The sequence below is a fragment of the Dicentrarchus labrax genome, unplaced genomic scaffold (genome assembly GCF_905237075.1).
Source record: "Dicentrarchus labrax unplaced genomic scaffold, dlabrax2021, whole genome shotgun sequence".
Lineage (NCBI taxonomy): Eukaryota > Metazoa > Chordata > Actinopteri > Moronidae > Dicentrarchus > Dicentrarchus labrax.
The window spans coordinates 5,613,331-5,632,010 of NW_026136710.1; the positions used below are offsets into that span (position 1 = coordinate 5,613,331).

At 41.6% G+C, this 18,680-nt stretch overlaps 1 protein-coding gene across 1 annotated transcript in view; it reads left to right on the forward strand.

Moving 5' to 3' along the window:
• col5a1 (procollagen, type V, alpha 1) overlaps window positions 1-18,680 on the forward strand; it is a 73,401-nt gene that overhangs the window by 44,465 nt on the left and 10,256 nt on the right. Inside the window, exons 21-55 of the mRNA XM_051411749.1 lie at window positions 493-546; window positions 1,084-1,128; window positions 1,904-1,957; window positions 2,044-2,088; window positions 2,929-2,982; window positions 3,977-4,021; window positions 4,237-4,290; window positions 5,196-5,240; window positions 5,635-5,688; window positions 7,232-7,339; window positions 8,544-8,597; window positions 9,068-9,121; window positions 9,898-9,942; window positions 10,126-10,179; window positions 10,258-10,302; window positions 10,405-10,458; window positions 10,566-10,619; window positions 10,711-10,764; window positions 11,417-11,524; window positions 11,707-11,796; window positions 12,331-12,384; window positions 12,676-12,783; window positions 12,897-13,004; window positions 14,117-14,170; window positions 14,311-14,364; window positions 14,462-14,569; window positions 14,655-14,708; window positions 14,847-14,954; window positions 17,290-17,343; window positions 17,573-17,680; window positions 17,832-17,885; window positions 18,002-18,055; window positions 18,192-18,249; window positions 18,361-18,413; window positions 18,529-18,636. Coding sequence (XP_051267709.1) covers window positions 493-546; window positions 1,084-1,128; window positions 1,904-1,957; window positions 2,044-2,088; window positions 2,929-2,982; window positions 3,977-4,021; window positions 4,237-4,290; window positions 5,196-5,240; window positions 5,635-5,688; window positions 7,232-7,339; window positions 8,544-8,597; window positions 9,068-9,121; window positions 9,898-9,942; window positions 10,126-10,179; window positions 10,258-10,302; window positions 10,405-10,458; window positions 10,566-10,619; window positions 10,711-10,764; window positions 11,417-11,524; window positions 11,707-11,796; window positions 12,331-12,384; window positions 12,676-12,783; window positions 12,897-13,004; window positions 14,117-14,170; window positions 14,311-14,364; window positions 14,462-14,569; window positions 14,655-14,708; window positions 14,847-14,954; window positions 17,290-17,343; window positions 17,573-17,680; window positions 17,832-17,885; window positions 18,002-18,055; window positions 18,192-18,249; window positions 18,361-18,413; window positions 18,529-18,636 — 2,307 coding nt within the window. The remainder of the gene's footprint in view (window positions 1-492; window positions 547-1,083; window positions 1,129-1,903; window positions 1,958-2,043; window positions 2,089-2,928; window positions 2,983-3,976; window positions 4,022-4,236; window positions 4,291-5,195; window positions 5,241-5,634; window positions 5,689-7,231; window positions 7,340-8,543; window positions 8,598-9,067; window positions 9,122-9,897; window positions 9,943-10,125; window positions 10,180-10,257; window positions 10,303-10,404; window positions 10,459-10,565; window positions 10,620-10,710; window positions 10,765-11,416; window positions 11,525-11,706; window positions 11,797-12,330; window positions 12,385-12,675; window positions 12,784-12,896; window positions 13,005-14,116; window positions 14,171-14,310; window positions 14,365-14,461; window positions 14,570-14,654; window positions 14,709-14,846; window positions 14,955-17,289; window positions 17,344-17,572; window positions 17,681-17,831; window positions 17,886-18,001; window positions 18,056-18,191; window positions 18,250-18,360; window positions 18,414-18,528; window positions 18,637-18,680) is intronic.

Consider the following 18,680-nt stretch of genomic DNA (forward strand, 5'->3'; position numbering starts at 1 on the left):
CAAGAGAATCCTTGGAGGTGGGAAATGCAGGCAGCTCACATCAAGCTTGTTATAATAGCCTCCCACTCTCTCAGGCGGGATATTCCCCACAGAGGGGGAGAAAGACAGTGAAGGAGAAACCATCAGAAAGCCCTTGATATCTGCTGTTATGACCTATTTTGTCCACCAGGGTGTGCTACATTGGTTTGAATTCAAACCACCAGGACAGTACGTCTTGTTAGGTAACTGTAGCTGTGAGGCAAAGCACAGAAATTCAAAGCAATGCTCGATAGGCATGGCTGTGGGGAATTAATGTGTAGTAAAGAAAAAAAAATTGAAGGGGTTTCAGCTTTCCCTCACAATCTGACTCTGTAGACTATCCTCAAGGACATTTGGGAAGTCGGCCAGAAGTATAATTTTGAAACTTGATTTAGCCGAACGTGTTTAATAATTTATCAGACTTCTCACAGGTGTGATATCCTTCTCAATCTAATTTCCCTTCTTGTTTCCTAGGGGCCCCGTGGATTGCTGGGACCAAAAGGACCTCAGGGACCTCCTGGACCCCCTGTGAGTCCCCTCCTTTCACCTTTTCATATTCAAGCTATTACAACAGATTTACTGTTTAGAAAACAGCAGAATCCATTTTTTGCCATCTCATAGGCAAAAAGAACAGAAGACACTGCAAACAACACCCACAGGGAAAAACTCAATATATTTCAGACAGCATACACAAAGAGTAGCATATGTTATTGAGTTTAACTTCAGCATTTCAGACAAATGTCTACAGCGGAGCAAGGCTTAAACCTGATGCTGATATTGTTTCAGCGGATTTAATTTAACATGGACAGTACGCATCAATCAAGTAGCTTATTTTGAACTGATATCCCTGTGCAGGATGTAGAGATCCCAAATACAATAAATCATGTACTCCAATTTATATAGTGCAGATGCAGAATCCAAGGTCTGTGTATAAACATACAACCCATTTGTCCTGAGATTTAAGAGCTAAAAGTGCATCCAAAATGTTAACTTTTTCAGTGTATTACAGATTTGCTGGCCTGCCTTTATATGCACTAAATGTTGTGATTATCTCATCTGATGTAGGGCGTTACTGGAATGGATGGCCACCCTGGACCCAAAGGAAACATAGTAAGTAAAGCTGGAATTGTCTCATTTTCTGCATCAGACATTTGTCAGATAAAACACACAATTGCCCCAGAGTCTAAAAATGCATTTTCATCTCTTTCTCTTTATTTTATCCTCAAATCCATGATATTGCCTCATGAGCCCTCTCTCTTTCTTACATTCACACACACAAACACACAAACACCAGTAGAATCAGAAGATAGTTAGCAGATAATGAAGAATAGACTGGCTGTGTTAAGATCCATTTGAGCAGTCCGCCATGGCCAGTTGTATCATTCCAGGTCAATTTCTGGTAGCGCCTGGCTATAATGAGAGAATACCTAGCTGGAACAGCTTGTCTGTTCTGTTGGGAATGTTCCAACTAGGTTGAGATGGAAGATCAACAGCTTTCCCAGACTCTTGGACTGCAGCAACATAACTGATTGCCAGTTATCTGAGAAGGAAGGTGTTTTGTATTTGCGGTTCAGCAGTGTCTTTCATTAGGTTAGTAGGTGTCAGAATGTGTACTGTGTGTGTTCTACCTCAAGCCAGAGCAAAGTATAAAGTGCTATTTGTCTAAAAGTTATGGCCTGTTTAGGTTTAAGAAGGTAATAATGCAGTGATGTGCTGTTAGACAGCTTCTAATTTATGTCTGTTCAGAGCTACATTTCACTTCTAATGGACCATATGGAGAAACAAATCACTCTTCCCTTCACATGTGACATTTTTACTGAAGTAAATAAAGTAATCAATCTTTGTCTTTATAATGAGTTTTCTAATATTTGCTTCTTTTTTTCAGGGACCTCAAGGAGAGCCAGGACCCCCTGGACAGCAAGGCAACCCAGGTGCCCAGGTCAGTGATGAACAGGTTATCGGACATTACATTATTCTCTCATCCATCACATAAACTGTTCTGAGCATCTTGTATTCTCTCCGCAGGGACTTCCTGGGCCCCAAGGAGCCATCGGACCTCCAGGAGAGAAGGTAAGATATCACATGATGAAACATGCCATTTCTGCAATGCCACAGGAAAAAAAAATGCCAGCTTGATAAAATGTTAATAAACACAGAACCCAAATCTATAAAATTGCAGGAAATTGTCTCATTCATTTGCATGAGCTGAAAGCCAAGTTGCTATCTTATTCAGTTCCAAATGCTTATCACCTTATTATGCAAACGCGTCCCCATCCCCAATGGAGGACCAAATAGTGCCTAGTAGACAGTACAGATAGATTTTAATCCTGATACATTTTAATCCCATTTCAGCTAAATCACATCTGCCAGCTATGGAGGGTATTCAGTTTATTATGGAACAATTAGAATTTAAGAATGAATAGCATAGGTATTATGTCTCTCCTGATTATAAATATAATACTAGAAGGCTGCTGTATTTGATGAAGCTAAATTAGAATGGATTAAAGAACAGATACAAGATCATTTATTTAAACATGTTGGTTCAAAGAAGTAATTGGGAGCCCAGGTTGATCATTAATCATAAAAACACAGACTTACTGGATGATAAAAATTCTCCTCGTAAACAGTCTTATCCAGGATTCAATGTATCACTAAATCTATTGGATGGATCACTAAATTTGGTACATTAAACATTCATGTTCCCCTTTATGTTAATTAATGACCTAATATTTATGAAACTAATGTTCCCATTTGCCCCATCTGTACTTTTAGGATGCTAACACGCTAAAATAAAATGGTGAACATTGTAAACATTTTACCTGCGAAAGATCAGCATACAAGTACAGCCTCACAGAGACGTGAGCGTGGCTGTAGACTTTACTGATGTCTAACTTCTTGTCTTCTATCTAGGGTCCCACTGGAAAGCCTGGCTTGCCAGGAATGCCAGGAGCTGATGGTCCTCCAGTAAGTTAATATACCACACATCCAAAGAAATGTATTCAAGTAAAACAACCTCTCTCTTTGAAAAACCACTTAGCACATTCAAAACAAACTGCGATAATTATTTTGCTGAAACATATGTATGATACAACACATTACCACAGCTGTGTAACAGTGGAACGACCCGCCCACACACAGACATATACATGCAAATACTCTCTTTCCCATCTCTGCACAGGCAGCACAGAAGACACCTGCACTAATAGCAGATGTGCTTTAGAAGGCACCAGGTGGTACCTAAGAGAGTCAGAGACAAGAGGGGCTGTGAAATATGAATGGTGGTAGTGAAAGAAAAAGGGGACGGTGTAAAAAAAAAGAAGAGAAATTTGGTGAGGGAGAAGAAAAAGAGATAGAGGAGAGTCAACACTGCACAATGTCCTCTGGTCCTTTAATGGCTTTCAGAGCAGAGTAGAAATAGCTCTCTGCCATTTACACACTCAGCTTTTTCTATTCATTCGTTGCATCTTCCGTCAGCCACAATATTCTCTCTGTCAACGTCAAGGCTCCCTCCCTGCTCCTCACTTCTGCCCTCTCAAGTATTTATTTCCCTCTCCATCCTCTCTCCCGTTGACCATGAGAGGCTTTGCAGAGCTCTTTTGTCTCACGAGAATGCAATCAATTTCCTTCCAATCTTTCTTATTAGATGTGTGTTTTTGTGTCTACTGTGTTGTGTGTCTGCGTACATGCATGTACATTATGTGTGTGATGTATAGTGAAGTCCCACTAGTCATGGTTTTTAGAGTGCAGTAATAGCCAGTAGTGCCTCTGTAATACTGTGCATTACGGAAGAAAATCCCAAATGAGATTGACTCTAAAGGCGCTTATTCCAATTTTCCAGTTTGGTACGTCCTCCCATAGTTTTACAACTTAATCCCTCAGTTATAGGGGGTGTTGTAGTATTTATGGTGATAATTATCCTGAAATGAGATGCAATAATATTTCCCTTAATAATTCACAGGGTCACCCTGGAAAGGAGGGGCCTCCTGGAGAGAAAGGACACTTGGTAGGTTTTATTTCTTTTGACGCTTCTCTAAGTTTTGGAGCTTGCATTTTTTTCAAAATGTATTTCTGGTTCACTACGTTTCTTTCCCCTCCCTTTGTTCTAGTTCAGACAGTTTTGCATAAAACATTTTGCATTAATGTAGATAACAGTAGCACTGTGTGTGTACTGTAATTGCGTGTGTGCTACAAGGTCTCACCAAACATCCATCTCCCCAGGGCCCTGCTGGTCCTCAAGGACCCATTGGTTATCCTGGCCCACGAGGCGTGAAGGTAAGATGATTATCAACCACTAATAAATTCATTTGTGATATCATCAGCTAGTGGTGCCCTGCAATTAACAACTGTTATGGGCTAATAGTTGCCCATTATCTATCTATCTTAAAATGCCTTTGGAAAAAAAGCCTGTTTTATTATTTCCAAGGTTTGTCCAACAGCTAAGTTTTGTTTTGTAGAAAGTTGTTTAACAAATTAAAAGACCTAGTTTCCTGCTAAATTACCTTCCCTTGAAAGAGGAACTGTGCTGAATGGATCAATGGCCTCTGCTTGTGTCACAGAGACATACAAAGTGATGCAAAGATTAAGACAGGAAAGTCATCCTTTAAAATCTTACATCACTTTGCTCACACAAGGTGGTGCTAAGGTTGGGTACTCAAGGCGCGCAGCCCTTCTCCTTTGCTGTCATCAGTAGCTGATAAAACCAAGACAAAAGAAATCCTATCAAATGAAATCTTGGCAAGGGGGTGTGATTGATCCGATCATTAAAGCTTCCACTGAGAGAAGGGATCACACATGTGGCTTGACTTCTAGCTAACAGTCATGGCTGAAGTGTCTCCCCTCTCTGATGAGATGAACAGTCAAGAAAGGTAGTTGAGAGGATTAATGCTTTTACATTTAACCTACAGACAAAACACAGTTAAATGTATCCATTACATGGTGTGCCCTGCATAGCACCCTTACTAGACACATTTGAAAAATAAAAAAAAACAGTGACAATCAGCTACATCAGATGACTTTTCTGACTTTGCAGCCTTATTTTAGAAAATCTGTCATCATCACATTGGTGGTGAATATCCTCCTGGCTCATGGTGGGAATGAACTCTCTACAATTCAACCGCTCCTGTTTGTCCAATATGCACCCTGTCGGCCTGTAACACCTGTCTGTTCTTGCATCACAGGGAGCCGACGGTGTACGTGGTCTTAAAGGAACCAAGGGTGAAAAGGTAAGAGAGCTCAGACTGTTGGCTCAAAGAAAGCGACTGTGTGAAAGGAACAGACTTTAAACTTGGGAGAAATTGTGGTATTTGTATGAATCATACTGAACCTTAATGGTGATGATGATGGTGGTGGTCTTGCATGAAATGTTTTTTGCCAGTGATAATCTCAGTGGAATCCTGTAAAACTGATCTGAATGTTGCCGGTATAGAAGAAAAAAGACGATCAAGAGTTTCTATGGCAACAGTGGATCTTGCCAAGACTCCTCATCTGTGTGTGTATGCTTGTGATTGTCTTGGAGTGTGTGTCTGTGTGTGAATACAACACAAATGGTTTTCAACATCTGTATTATCCCATTAATTCTTCTTCCTCATCTCTGTGTCTTCTTTATTGTCTTGTCAGGGAGAAGACGGCTTCCCCGGCTTCAAGGGCGATATGGGTATCAAGGGCGACAGGGTAAGGCTTTTGTTTTTTATGTTGTACTCAGTCACATCTTGAGGTTGGAAACACCCTTCAAATGAATGAAACTAATCACTCAAAATTGTTTTTGGGGTTGAGTTTTGTTGGGGATGACCTTCACCTGAACTAAGTGAAAGCACCAACCACTCCTGATATGCTAGTCCCTGATGGCTTAAGCCTCTGTGACTACTGTGGAATTGTGGGTAATGAGCAAACATAAGGTGTTGTTCCTATTGCCAGCTGTTTATGTATTTACGTGAGCAGTTTCCAATTCCTTTTCTGTCCCCCCTCTGCCACTTTCAAGCCAGTCTGAACCTCAACAACTTAAAGAGAAAAAAAAACAAGTTTGACAGTTGTACCCAGGAACAGCTTCCTTCTCCAAACTGCATTAGGGATATACAGTGTCAAGAAGCAGGAAAACAGTCTTTTACAGTGAGAAACATACTTTGCCTTAGCCCGTGCTTCAAACATCAAAACCCAGAGTCCCTGACCAGGCTGTCTATCGCCGAGTACAGAAAGGAAGGAGAAATCAATGGCACTTTAAACCCCTTCAAACCCGAGAGAGAGACATGGGGCTCCAGCCTGTTTTCCTCTGGAGATGTAGCAGATCCAGATGAAAGCAAGGATTTGAGTAGGCCCTCTGCTCTGGAGGAGACACACATGGACCAGAATCTAAATGACTCATTTTTAAGCATGCCTGTGAGAAGTGTGTGTGTGTGTGTGCGCAATTTAAAGTGTTCTCTTTGATGAGCTTGCAAGTGTGAGTCAAGTACAGTTTGCTTGATGCCGTTTAATGTGTACTAGAGTGTGGGTGTGCGCGCGCACTCGCTTGCTTGTGCAACTCCGCACAAGCCTTTAACTAGATACCTTTCACACACCACTGGGTCTCTGCAGCAGCGACTGGTTGTCAGGGCGAGTTTGTACTCTGTCATTTAGTGTGTGTCCCGCTAGAAGTGGAGCACACGTACAGAGAGAAACAATAATAGGATCGCTAACTGCTTTTAGGAGCAGGCAGCAAGGAAAAATAGGCTAGCAACTTAACACTCACAACAGGCGACCTGAATTTATTTTAAAAAATGTATTTAATTGTACTTGACATAAATGAAGTTGTATAAGATTATGAAGGTGCTGCAAAGGAAAGATCTAAAACTGTATGAATCATTTCTTTTTAAATAGGATAAGTTATGACATGACAAGACTGGTCAGGACTATATAAGCAGAAATGAAAGGCAAAGTTATTAAAAAAATGATCTTTCATTATTATAAAGTGTAAAGTTAACTAAACAAAAACTAATCTAATCTGCTTCATCAGGACAGTCTGGGTGTGGTTTTGATCAGACTTCATTTACAGCGTCCTGGCAATATGAGCAAAGGACTCCACAACTGTCATCAGATTTTGAGTCAAATATTGCTAAATCCCGATTGGTGCATTGCATTATTTGACATCTCCTTAGTGAACCAATAAGAAGAGCGCAGAATTAAAAAGTGCATCATGTTTAAGTGTAAGGTGTGTTATGTTTGTGCTTTCTGTACTTTCCAGGGAGAGCTTGGATCATCTGGACCCAGAGGAGAAGATGGTCCCGAGGGACCAAAGGGTCGTTCAGGTCTCCCAGGTGATGCTGGTCCTCTTGGCCCAACTGGTGAGAAGGTAAGCTCATTTTACACTGATATCCCACAGACACTGTGTCAGATGCCTACATTTTACACTGACTGATAAAACAGAGTTAAATAAAATTGGTATTTTGTATCAAAAGTCATGTTTGATCTAGGATGATAGCTCAGCAGGGCTTAACAAGGAAAATTGTTTTTCCGATCGTTCTGTTCTGAATGGCAACTGATTTTTTCATTGCTGCTGCTCTTGAACCAGCTGGGAGCGAGAAATTGATTAACTTCTTTACATTATTTATTGTTAAATTGAAAACTGCGTGAGCTGTTGTTGACAATACTTTTACCATTTTTGTGGTAAAAAACATTATTTTATAGAGGATGCAGCCTCTTAATGATCTTTCACTAAAGACTTAAAAATGAGCTTGAACAGATGTTGACTATTATTGAGACTGTGCTAACAAACTCATGCACAATCTGATTTGGCAAGGCATCAGCCAAAATTGAAGCTGAAAACTGTAGTCATGTTCCACAGTATTATTAGAATATCATTATTATTAGTATTATCCTTAAACCTGAAGTGCTTGTTTTCTGAATCGTTCATACATTTGCAATATGAAGGTAACCCTGCATTATAGATGTAGACACGGGTCTGTATCTGGATAACACATGAGGTAACAGCTGAGTCATTTTCAGATTTAATTAGAGCCTGAAAAGCAGCCAGTATTCAATGTTCAAACACTGAGCTGCTTCTAATAAATGCCGCTGTGTTTAGCAGGTGTTTGTTCATATTTGAATATTGTTTTTACAACTAGAATACGACTACTATTCTATTTGTTTACATTCAAAGCTGTACAAATGTAGTATTATACAGGCTGGGTGCAGTCTGCTTGTCTTGCATTTAGGTTGGCGAGATACTCATTCAATATATATATATGTGGGAATTGAGCAATTTTATACATGAAGTTCAGTTTTCTCATCCGAGTACTACTTAAAAATAGATCTGATGATGTCATCTGGGAATATATGAAGATTAAGCTGTTGAGTTGCATTATGGGAACTGTAGGATCCAGCATTTTTTAAGCTTGATCCATACTAGAGACTAAAAGTCAGTCTGTCTCTTCTGAATCCGTTTTTGAAAGTTTTGTCTCTAATGGATTTACCAACTGCATGAAAGTGCAATACTAAATCACTGGAATATCCTTTCAAGTGAATCTAAAAACAAATTTGGCTTTTTTAATTTACAGGGTAAACTTGGAGTTCCCGGATTGCCAGGATACCCAGGAAGACAAGGACCAAAGGTAATTGCGCACACGTATTACTAAACAACATTGTTATTAGCTTACTGTTTTTAGTGTTGAGTAACTTTAAAACCTTATTGATTAGGAACACAATTTATTTGACAGTGTCTCTACACACACACACGTTTCTGTGTGTATTTGAAAGAGAATTAAAAATGTGTACATGTGCATGTGAGTGCTGCTTTGCTGAACTTTTGATGGCTCATCCTTTAGCCTTTCCGAGCCAAATCCGCAATCTGACAACTGGACATGCTTGAAGCTCCCTGATCAAAGAGCCGGGGATTTGAATATGCCTTTTGGTGTCAGCCCTCGGCCCCTGATACGGCAACAATAAAAAGCTGCTTTTATTTATGGTGCACCAAATCTCCTGTTGCATTTGATATGCGAGGGATATCTCTGGGAATAAACAAGGCGTATAATATTTAAGGTTTGTCTCTCAAATGATTAATTGCTCTCTTTCTCACACACAGGGATCTCAGGGTTTCCAAGGTTTCCCTGGTGCCAATGGAGAGAAAGGAACTCGGGTATGTCAGATTGACTTCTTATTATTCTACTCATTCCTTTAAGGGTTGGATCAATACTGGCGTAGTGCTAGAGACAGGGTTCTGTCCCTGTCTGGATTTATCAACCTAGAGGAAGTTGTATGGCTTTAAAATAAAGATTTTCAGCAAGGACAGAAAGGCAATTGTATTCCTTCTTCATTATCACTTATACAACTCATTTCAAACCACCAGAAGTATTGTTTATCACTTTGTGTTACTTGAGCAATGTTTCATTTTCTTTGTTTAAGGAATGGGCCATTAGCTCGCCGGCAAGAGTAATGGTTTTTCACCACGAGTGGAGCAAGGCACACAAAGCTTTTCATCTTCACAAAACATTTGTGAAGTTTATGAGACCAAGCTCCCACACCGAAAGGGGTAGCAGTGCCATTAACATAGTTTCACAGCACTTGTTTGAAACTTAAAAGCCTCACAAAAGATATAATTGTTTTTCTCATTAAAGTTGTATGCAGCTACTGTGATTATAATGTTGCTTTAAACCCATTATATTGCGCGTTATTGTTCATTAAATGTCCTTTTCTAAGGTGTGATGATAAATATTGATGGTACTTTTGTTTTGAAGTCATTTCTAATTAATGATAAAAGATGATCTCAGAGCTCCTAAATGGCTCAATTCTGTTCAAATGGGTTTGCAAATGTTACTGTCTGCTGGCATTATATTCATTCTTCTAGAGGATGCAGCCTCTTAATGATGCGAGTGCCACTCCTTTGATCATGTTGTGTGTTCTTCGTGTCCACAGGGAACAGCAGGAAAGCCTGGCCCACGCGGACAGAGAGGACCAACGGTTAGTCTTACTCAGCAGACTCCTGCTTATATACAGATGGCGAGCTTGGCACCTGAGTGCAAGTGGAGGTTCAACCTCAGCATGCTTGAGGGGAACCCACACCGATTCAACCATGAAAACATGACATATTCAGGTGACTAATATCCCTTTCTGAGATTTTAATCAATTTGTCTTTTTCTCAAGGGCCCTCGAGGAGAGAGAGGACCAAGAGGACCAACAGGAAAAGCTGGACCAAAGGTTTGTAGGGCATTTTACTACCAACTTCTTGCATATATTGTGGTACGTGTTCCTTTACTCCTTATTTTATCTCTTCAGGGTAACTCAGGAAATGACGGCCCACCCGGACCTCCCGGTGAGAGGGTACGTACCATCACACTGTCATCAAGGCTCATGTTTTTCTCATAACATGTATCAATTTCCATAATGAACAACTGATTATTGATCATTTGTTGTTTGTTTCAGGGTCTGCCAGGCCCTCAGGGACCAACAGGTTTCCCAGGAATAAAGGGCCCTCCTGTAAATCCAAACTCATACAACACACATGACTCTCTATACAAACCCATCATGCCTTTTCTTTTGGCATTCTGTACACTTGCATTCATAGATTTATGTATTTTTCTCAGGGACCTGCAGGGAAAGACGGACTGCCTGGACATCCTGGACAGAGAGGAGAGACTGTGAGTAAACTAGTCTCATTACTCAGCTCTTCATCTGTATTCCCCAGAGTCAGTTGTATGACAAATCTGTTTTATCTTCTGTAATACACAGGGATTCCAAGGCAAGACTGGCCCTCCTGGTCCTCCAGGTGTCGTTGGACCTCAGGTGAGTCACAGCCATGGACCATCTTTCTGTGTTAGTCACATACATCCATTATCAGTTGACTCACCGACTGTTGTTTTGGTTGCACAACCCGTATTGATTGTATTCTTTTGTGCAGAGACCAACATTTCCCGTAAGTGCTGCAAGATGCCAAATTTGTATTCATATTCATCTCAAAGTATTCTTAAAAATGACACCCTTACATTTGCACTTGTACAGTTACTTGAAACGCTTTCAGCAATTTGTCTTTATGACAAAACATAGATTTATCCTCATACCTATATCTCAAAAGTCATGACTTAAGAGTTGTTTATCCTCTTTCATATTAGCAATAGGCTCTTCATCCATTATGCATAAACGTTTAACAGACATTCCCTCCCAGCCGCTCTGCTAATGCCAGCTGAGAACATTGATGATAACGGGGCTGTATGTGGCCTTAATGACTAGTAAGCCTCCCACACAGCAAATGCTCAGCTTCTCCACACCGTGTTTTGCAATAGATGCAGAAATTGTAATATCTTTTTTGTATTAAATTGCTGATTTTGCTCACAGTGTTCCTTCTAATGTGGTTTGTCTTCTTCACACCTCCTCTGCAACTGGGTTTTATGCTGTAGCATCCGTGGTTTTATTTTTGCTTTTGCTTTTTTTATTTTAGGGACCAACAGGTGAGACTGGACCAATGGGAGATCGGGGCCACCCTGGACCCCCAGGCCCACCTGGCGAGCAGGGTCTACCTGGAGCTGCAGGGAAAGAAGGAGCCAAGGTGAATCCTGAAGCTCTTTTTAATATTTGATCTTTTCAGCCAACATAATCAGCATAATTAATACCTATAATTACAATGCTATTTGTTTCCCATTCCATCTAGAACTTTTGTTTTAGTGGATAATTAAAGTGGACAGTAACACCACGTTTACACGTTTAATGGCATTTTGCTTTGACCTACAGGGTGATCCTGGTCCTTCTGGCCCAGCGGGTAAGGATGGCCCTCCTGGGCCAAGAGGTTTCCCTGGAGAGAGAGGTCTTCCTGGCCCTGTGGTTAGTATTGCCTTCTGCTCAGGACAATAGCATCACACAAATTCAATATCTCACAGCTTGGTTATTGCATAATAGTTCTGCAAGACTGTGGTGAACTTCAAGAATCAGACATGATACCAGATCCCTGAGTGGGCTTCAGAAGAACAGTGTGCTCTAGGCTGTTTATTTTTTTAATTTAAATTTTTTTATTCTAACTTGACAAAAGTCATGTAGTGGTAGTTATGCAATTCACACTATTTTCTTACTGAAAAGTTTTTATACAGAAATCAATTGCAGAAACAGCTTTTCGTTTAAATCTAGGATGTAGAAATGATGCCATACACTTTTCCCCTTGTAATGTAAAGGATGTTTGCAGCTTTTTTGGTAAAAATTGTTCTCCCTGTGTGCTCTCAGCCTCCACTTTGTGGACTATAGGAGGTTTTCCATCTCACGCTGAGTCTGTTTGAAGATAGGGAGTCCAGTGTAAGGCAGGAAGTGTGCTTCCCCAACAGATGTGTTTGTTTTCTGAAGCCTTCATTTTATTCTTTTCTGCAGGGGGCTCACGGCCTGAAAGGGAATGAAGGTCCTCACGGCCCACCTGGCCCTGCTGTGAGTACAATTTACTGCATCCGCATCCTGAGTTTGTCACTCTCTCACTTTCACCTTCCGTATTCTGTCTCCATCTCTGGGAATTGTCTTCATAGCAAAGTTCCCACCCTCAGTTGTTCTAGGCGCTTACATAATATAATGATATGCACAGTTTGCTACTTACATAAGAGAGGTCTGACCTATTTGGTAGGATAGATATTGTTATTTTGTTTCAGTGTTATAACTTTGATGTCTTTGATATTTTCGCTCAGTTTCTCTGATTGCTAACATTGCTGTGCGGTGGTGCTGTAGGGTTCTCCTGGTGAGCGTGGTCCTTCTGGCCCAGCCGGACCTACTGGTCTTCCTGGACGCCCTGGCCCCCAGGGACCTCCAGGCCCTGCCGGAGAGAAAGGCGGACCGGTAACAACATCCCATTCTAGAGATTGCTTTGACATACAGATACACAAATAACATGTTTCACAGATTAAGTGTGGCTGACAACATGGTGTTGTATTATGAAACAAATGTTTTAGGGAGAGAAAGGACCTCAAGGCCCAGCTGGAAGAGACGGTATTCAGGGACCTGTTGGTTTGCCAGGACCTGGAGGACCTCCTGGACCACCTGGAGAGGATGGAGACAAGGTGAGTTACTTTAAAATTAAATTTAATAAAAATTCAGTAAAGCTGTAGTGAAGCTTTCAGTTTCTTGGCACTCTGCATCACACACACAAATATACAGTACACTTCCCACCTCACAAAGACACTAAACTTTACAGGTGAGATCTAAGCCAGATATCCTCTCGTCTCTTTCCCTGTGACCTTAAACGCTCTAAGGGGAATTTGTCTGACAGAGTTTGCATCGATTAACAGATCTTTAAAAGGCTAACCTGCCTTGTTTCAGCTTTGTACCCCTCTGTACAAACAGACAGAGGAGAGGGAGAAATGTTGTGGCAGTGACAGAATGTGTGAAAGTGACCCTTTAGTATTCAGAAGCAAGAACAACTCCTCATCCCCTCTAAAAACATTTGCAGGGAGATCAGCCATGGAGATACTCAGAGGATAATCTCTTATCCTTTGAAGAATGCCTCAGTTCTTAACTGGCCTTACAATGGTCCCTGTGGTGCAGACGGACACAGAGAATACAGAGGGTATTTGCCATGCAGATAAAAAGGATCTCACAAGCTAATGTTTACACACATTCAGACACTTTCTCATTATAAGTCCTGTCCACAGGGAATGAACAACTCCAAGGCCTTTTTTTTTTTAAGAGATTAATACTGCCTCACAAAGAGCATTGTTTGACTCAAACCCAAAAGTAAACGCCTTTGGCTTTGGCAGTTATTAACATTATTTCTCTAAACACCCACAGCATGTGGAGGCTTTGAAATAATGGTGCAAGGTTCTTCACTCTGGGAATGCTGGTGCAAACAGGTTGAGATGGGACTAATTATCTATTCTGTTTTGGCTGCTAGTAGCGCCTATGACTCATCACAGTAAGCCCCCCTCAGATGTGAACTATATTTGTCACCAATTGTGAGAGAACGAGACATGTAATTGAAATATCTATAGACAGATCTCAAAGGTGGGATATAGTTGGGTGTAGGTGTCATTGTGCTTTGATGTGTTCTGTGGAGTTTTTGATATTAATTTGTCACTGTTCATTGTCACATTTTATCTCCCTCTCACTTCTGTATTACTTTGAGTTGAGAGTTTTATCTGTCTTCATTTCACACTGTGATCATTTCATTCCACAGGGAGAGATCGGAGAGCCAGGCCAGAAAGGAAGCAAGGGTGACAAAGGAGAACACGTAAGTTGTTGTTTATTTACAGCGTTATTGTGAATATGTTATTTATTATCATTTCACTGCCTGAGATTGTAAGGCTTACAATTGTATTGGATCCATACGATTGGTGATTGTCCTTTTGATTTGTTCCTTCTCTTCTGCAGGGTCCACCTGGTCCTACCGGGCCTCAAGGACCTGTTGGAGCACCCGGTCCTGCTGTAAGTGTCTTGTTCGCGTTGGGTGTTCAGATCATTCAACCCCTTGTCTACTGTATCCGTTGCATCTCCTGACCGTTCATCTGTCGTCGTTGTGCAGGGTGCAGATGGTGAGCCTGGTCCCAGAGGTCAGCAGGGTCTGTTTGGCCAGAAGGGAGACGAAGGATCAAGAGGATTCCCCGGTCCCCCAGGCCCAGTTGGGCTGCAGGTGCGGACTGCAATGAAAAGTACAAACTGTGGTCAAATGTTATCATTAAGAATGAATATGATTAAATCCTCTGCGCTCTCCTTAGGGCTTGCCTGGTCCACCTGGTGAGAAAGGTGAAACTGGAGATGTTGGTCAAATGGTAAGAGCTTGATTGAGTACAAGTTTATACACTATATAAGTGAATGTGTTATTAGTTAAATACATATAATATAATATATAGTCAACTTTGCAGGTCAAGTGTCTTTACTCATTAGACTGTATCCTTCCTCACGTGTAGGGTCCACCCGGCCCCCCTGGTCCCAGAGGCCCCTCAGGACCCCCAGGAGCTGATGGCCCTCAGGGACCTCCTGGTGGTATTGGAAACCCCGGTGCTGTTGGAGAAAAGGTAAAGCCTCTCTCTGCTGTGTCTGCTTTGCTGACTTTTACTGTGCTTGTGCTAGTTCTGTAACACTGTCGCTCTGAGGTGTTTGTGGTGCAGCCAAGGTTGTGTTTAAACACTGCAGGTAGCATTATGCCGTTTTCATGGCTTGGCTTTCATGTTTGTTTGTGTTGTTTTTTTGGCAGGAAATTGTCCCTGTTTTTAAAATAGCTACTTTTTTAGTTGGTGTACATGTAAACACAGACATCAAAGTCACATAAACTGCTTCAGAAAACTTCAGTTACACTGTTTTGTGCCTCTTTTTAGTTGATACTAATTGTATGTATCGTGCAAACAATTAAGTAAATGCACAAATTATTTTAGTAAACAAGAAAGTGGACAGGCAGTAAACATTGAATTGTATTTAAACCACAACACCCTAACCACGTAGATATCACTGACTACCAAAACAATTGTGTGCACATAATCACACACTGATAATAATCAAGTAATAATCACACAAGTAAACAAGATCACACACCCATGCAAATGTTATATTTAGACTGCTGTATAATAATTTTAAAGTGTTGTGATTGGCCATTATGTATGTATTTTTTCAATTGACAACTTACTCATCGTCTTACGGCCTTCCTGTTCCAGATGGCACCCCTGGCCCTGTTCCAAAACAGTGTGATGTCTCTCTAGATGTGCATTTTTACAGTAAAGAATATTCAGTTTTGATGGGTAGACAGCACAACAAAGGTCCCCCAAGTGGGCTCAATGTTACGTATCCTAGACCATATGGCACCTGATTGTGTGGACAGCCTTCATAGTAACCTCCCTATAAGATTGGTGTGATTCCGTTTTTATCCGATTGACTGGTTTTTCTAACATTTAAGAAGAGACAGATTCAATGTGCCAGCAGTTTGTTTGAGTGCTCTGTGGTAAAGACTGAATGATACCCTTTTACAGGGCCTTTGCAGCCATTAATATTCCCCATGCCTATTTATATGATACCCTTTTAAATGGGACATGATCGTTTTTTTCTGCTGCAGAGTGACAGATGCAAAGCAAATCTAATGGACAGGCTGCCATCCCCAACAGTACTGTCGCTGGGTGGAGAGAGTATGAATAAATACTCAAAGGCACTGTACTTGCAATTCTAAGATGATAAATGCATTATTAAAGCAGGCTCTCATAAAATCAGCTCCTGCTCGTGTTTGGTGCTGCTGTTTCATTATGAAAGGCCTGCTTTGGCAACTTTTGCAGTCGCCTGACTGCAGTGTTGCGCACCGTCTCATCACTTTGTGTCCGTAGAGTTGGTGTGATTTGTTTTATCTGGTCCAGTCGATAGAATCACCTTTTGCTCCTTTGTATTCTCCCCTAGGATAGCCTGTCCTTCCCCTGTGCAAACAAACACAGCGCTCTTTGGGCCTAATCGCTCTTTAGCTGATTTGGCATTTTATTAGCCAGCCCAGGGAGCTGGCAAGCAAGTGCTCTTGCTGTAAACGCGTCCCTCATATACGTGTGATGAGCAGCTGTCTTTCATGCTCTCGGTTTTACTGCTCTCAGCAGATTTTACCTTCAGCCCTGTGGTGAACATGAGCAGGTTGTCATGAGGATGGAGTCGAGGCCTGTGCAGGGCTCTTCACATGCAACCTTGCATAAAGTCCTGAGCATGCTCCTAATACAGAAGGATCAGTCATGCTTTTAAACAGGCGTACTGCTTAGAGTGGATTTCTTGACAGCAACAAGAGAGGTTGTGGAAGACAGCCAGACGCTAATTTAGAGTTGATATTCACAATACAGAGTTTTTGTTCATGCTAGATAGAACCTGGATATGCTTATCATAACACATCAGCTAACAGCTGGTCATTGGCTCTACAGAGCTGCGCTATCGATTCGGCTCTCGGCCTCTCAAACATGACATGGGGCTAATATTTTTCCCTGAAACAGGTGTGGCAGACTGTATCTGCAGTAAACCCCAGCAGGGAGGACAGTAGGCTTATGTGACAATGAATAACGACGGCGCCCAGTGTATAGGTGAATCAACAGGGCAACTATCCAATAAGGCAGGAGGAAGAGGACAAGATATATGTGCAGGGTCCAGGGAGAACAGTGAGGTCAGCGCCCTCCTGTGCTCCAGCCACCCAATCTGCCTGCACTTGATGGATTGAAATCTCTTGTGTCATCTCTTTCTATCCGCATTTGGGTGACAAGGGCACCGGGACAGCGAGGGCTGCTGTAAATGATGGGATTTTTAGAACCATGCTGGATCAACAAATCACCTTTCTGATAATGTGTGTCTCTCTCTCACCCTCTAATACCCCCTCCCCCACACCCTCTCTCTCTTTCTTATCAGGGAGATGCTGGTGAAACAGGAGAGCCAGGTCTTCAGGGAGAAGGTGGCCCACCAGTGAGTTATCTATTTTTCTTTCCTCCATTGTTAAATGAATAAGTACCAACAAGGAATGCAAGGACCAACAATAATTTCACCACCAAAGAAAAGGAATCATTGTTGGTCAATAGACTACAAATTAGTTTATCTACAATGATCATAAAGTATAATGAGGCTGTTTTAATTTTCCATTTGTTTTCTACTCCTATCTATCTCAGAATTACTAACATAATCCTAAATATTCCAGGGTCCACGAGGAGAGCGAGGAGAAAAGGGAGAGTCCGGTCCAGCTGGTGCAGCTGGACCTCCTGGCCCAAAGGGTCCCCCTGGAGATGATGGTCCCAAAGGCAGCCCTGTATGTTTTTTTTCCACCTATGGCTTCAGCGAATACATTTTTTTTTATAAAGCAATGTACTCTCACTACTGACTTGACCTTCGACGAATGAGGACTATCGTGACCTTAAAATAAATTCAAAAAAAGTAATGCAACTTTTATTGATTTTCAGGGTCCAAGTGGTTTCCCCGGTGACCCTGGTCCCCCTGGAGAGCCCGGTCCAGCTGTACGTATGGCATAAGTCATCAGATAAGCTGTGAATGAATTGTGCAGATTCTGTGTTTCACAGTTTGTTTTTGTTGCAATGCAGCATGACTGAAGCTCTGTTCAATTCTTATGCAGGGGTTAGACGGTCCAGCTGGTGACAAGGGAGATGATGGAGAGGCTGGTCAGGCTGTGAGTGTTGTGTAGCTCTTGTATTACTTTATCACAATTCTGTATCATTACTAAAAAGGATGTTAGCCCTGAAAAGTGCCATTTAAATCACAAAATGAATACTGTTTGATTTTCATTTCATTAAAATTCGAACTAGGGTTCTCCTGGACCCACTGGAGAGTCTGGTCCCTCCGGACCACCAGGAAAGAGAGTAAGTTCTGTCTCTTGTGCTTGTCTTTGCGAAATGTTATCAATGTCAAAATGCTAAAATGTTCTGTCTTTGTATTCCACAATATTAATCTCTGTCATCTTTTTTTTTTAAACAGGGCCCCCTGGAGTACCAGGACCTGAGGGAAGACAAGGAGAGAAGGGAGCCAAGGTAACCAATCCAACAAATACAGATGTTCTGTTCACTAAGTGCACCAACCATGTCAAGTAAACAGCAAACAAGCAAGAATCAAATGTTTTGTGTGCATCCTGTTTTTGTGTGACAGGGAGAGTCTGGCTTGGAAGGTCCCCAAGGAAAGACAGGTCCCGTTGGTCCTCAAGGATCACCTGGCAAGCCCGGTTCTGAAGGCCTCAGGGGTATCCCTGGCCCAGTTGTAAGTAGTGTCTCTTACCATCACACCAATTTATATCTTCATGT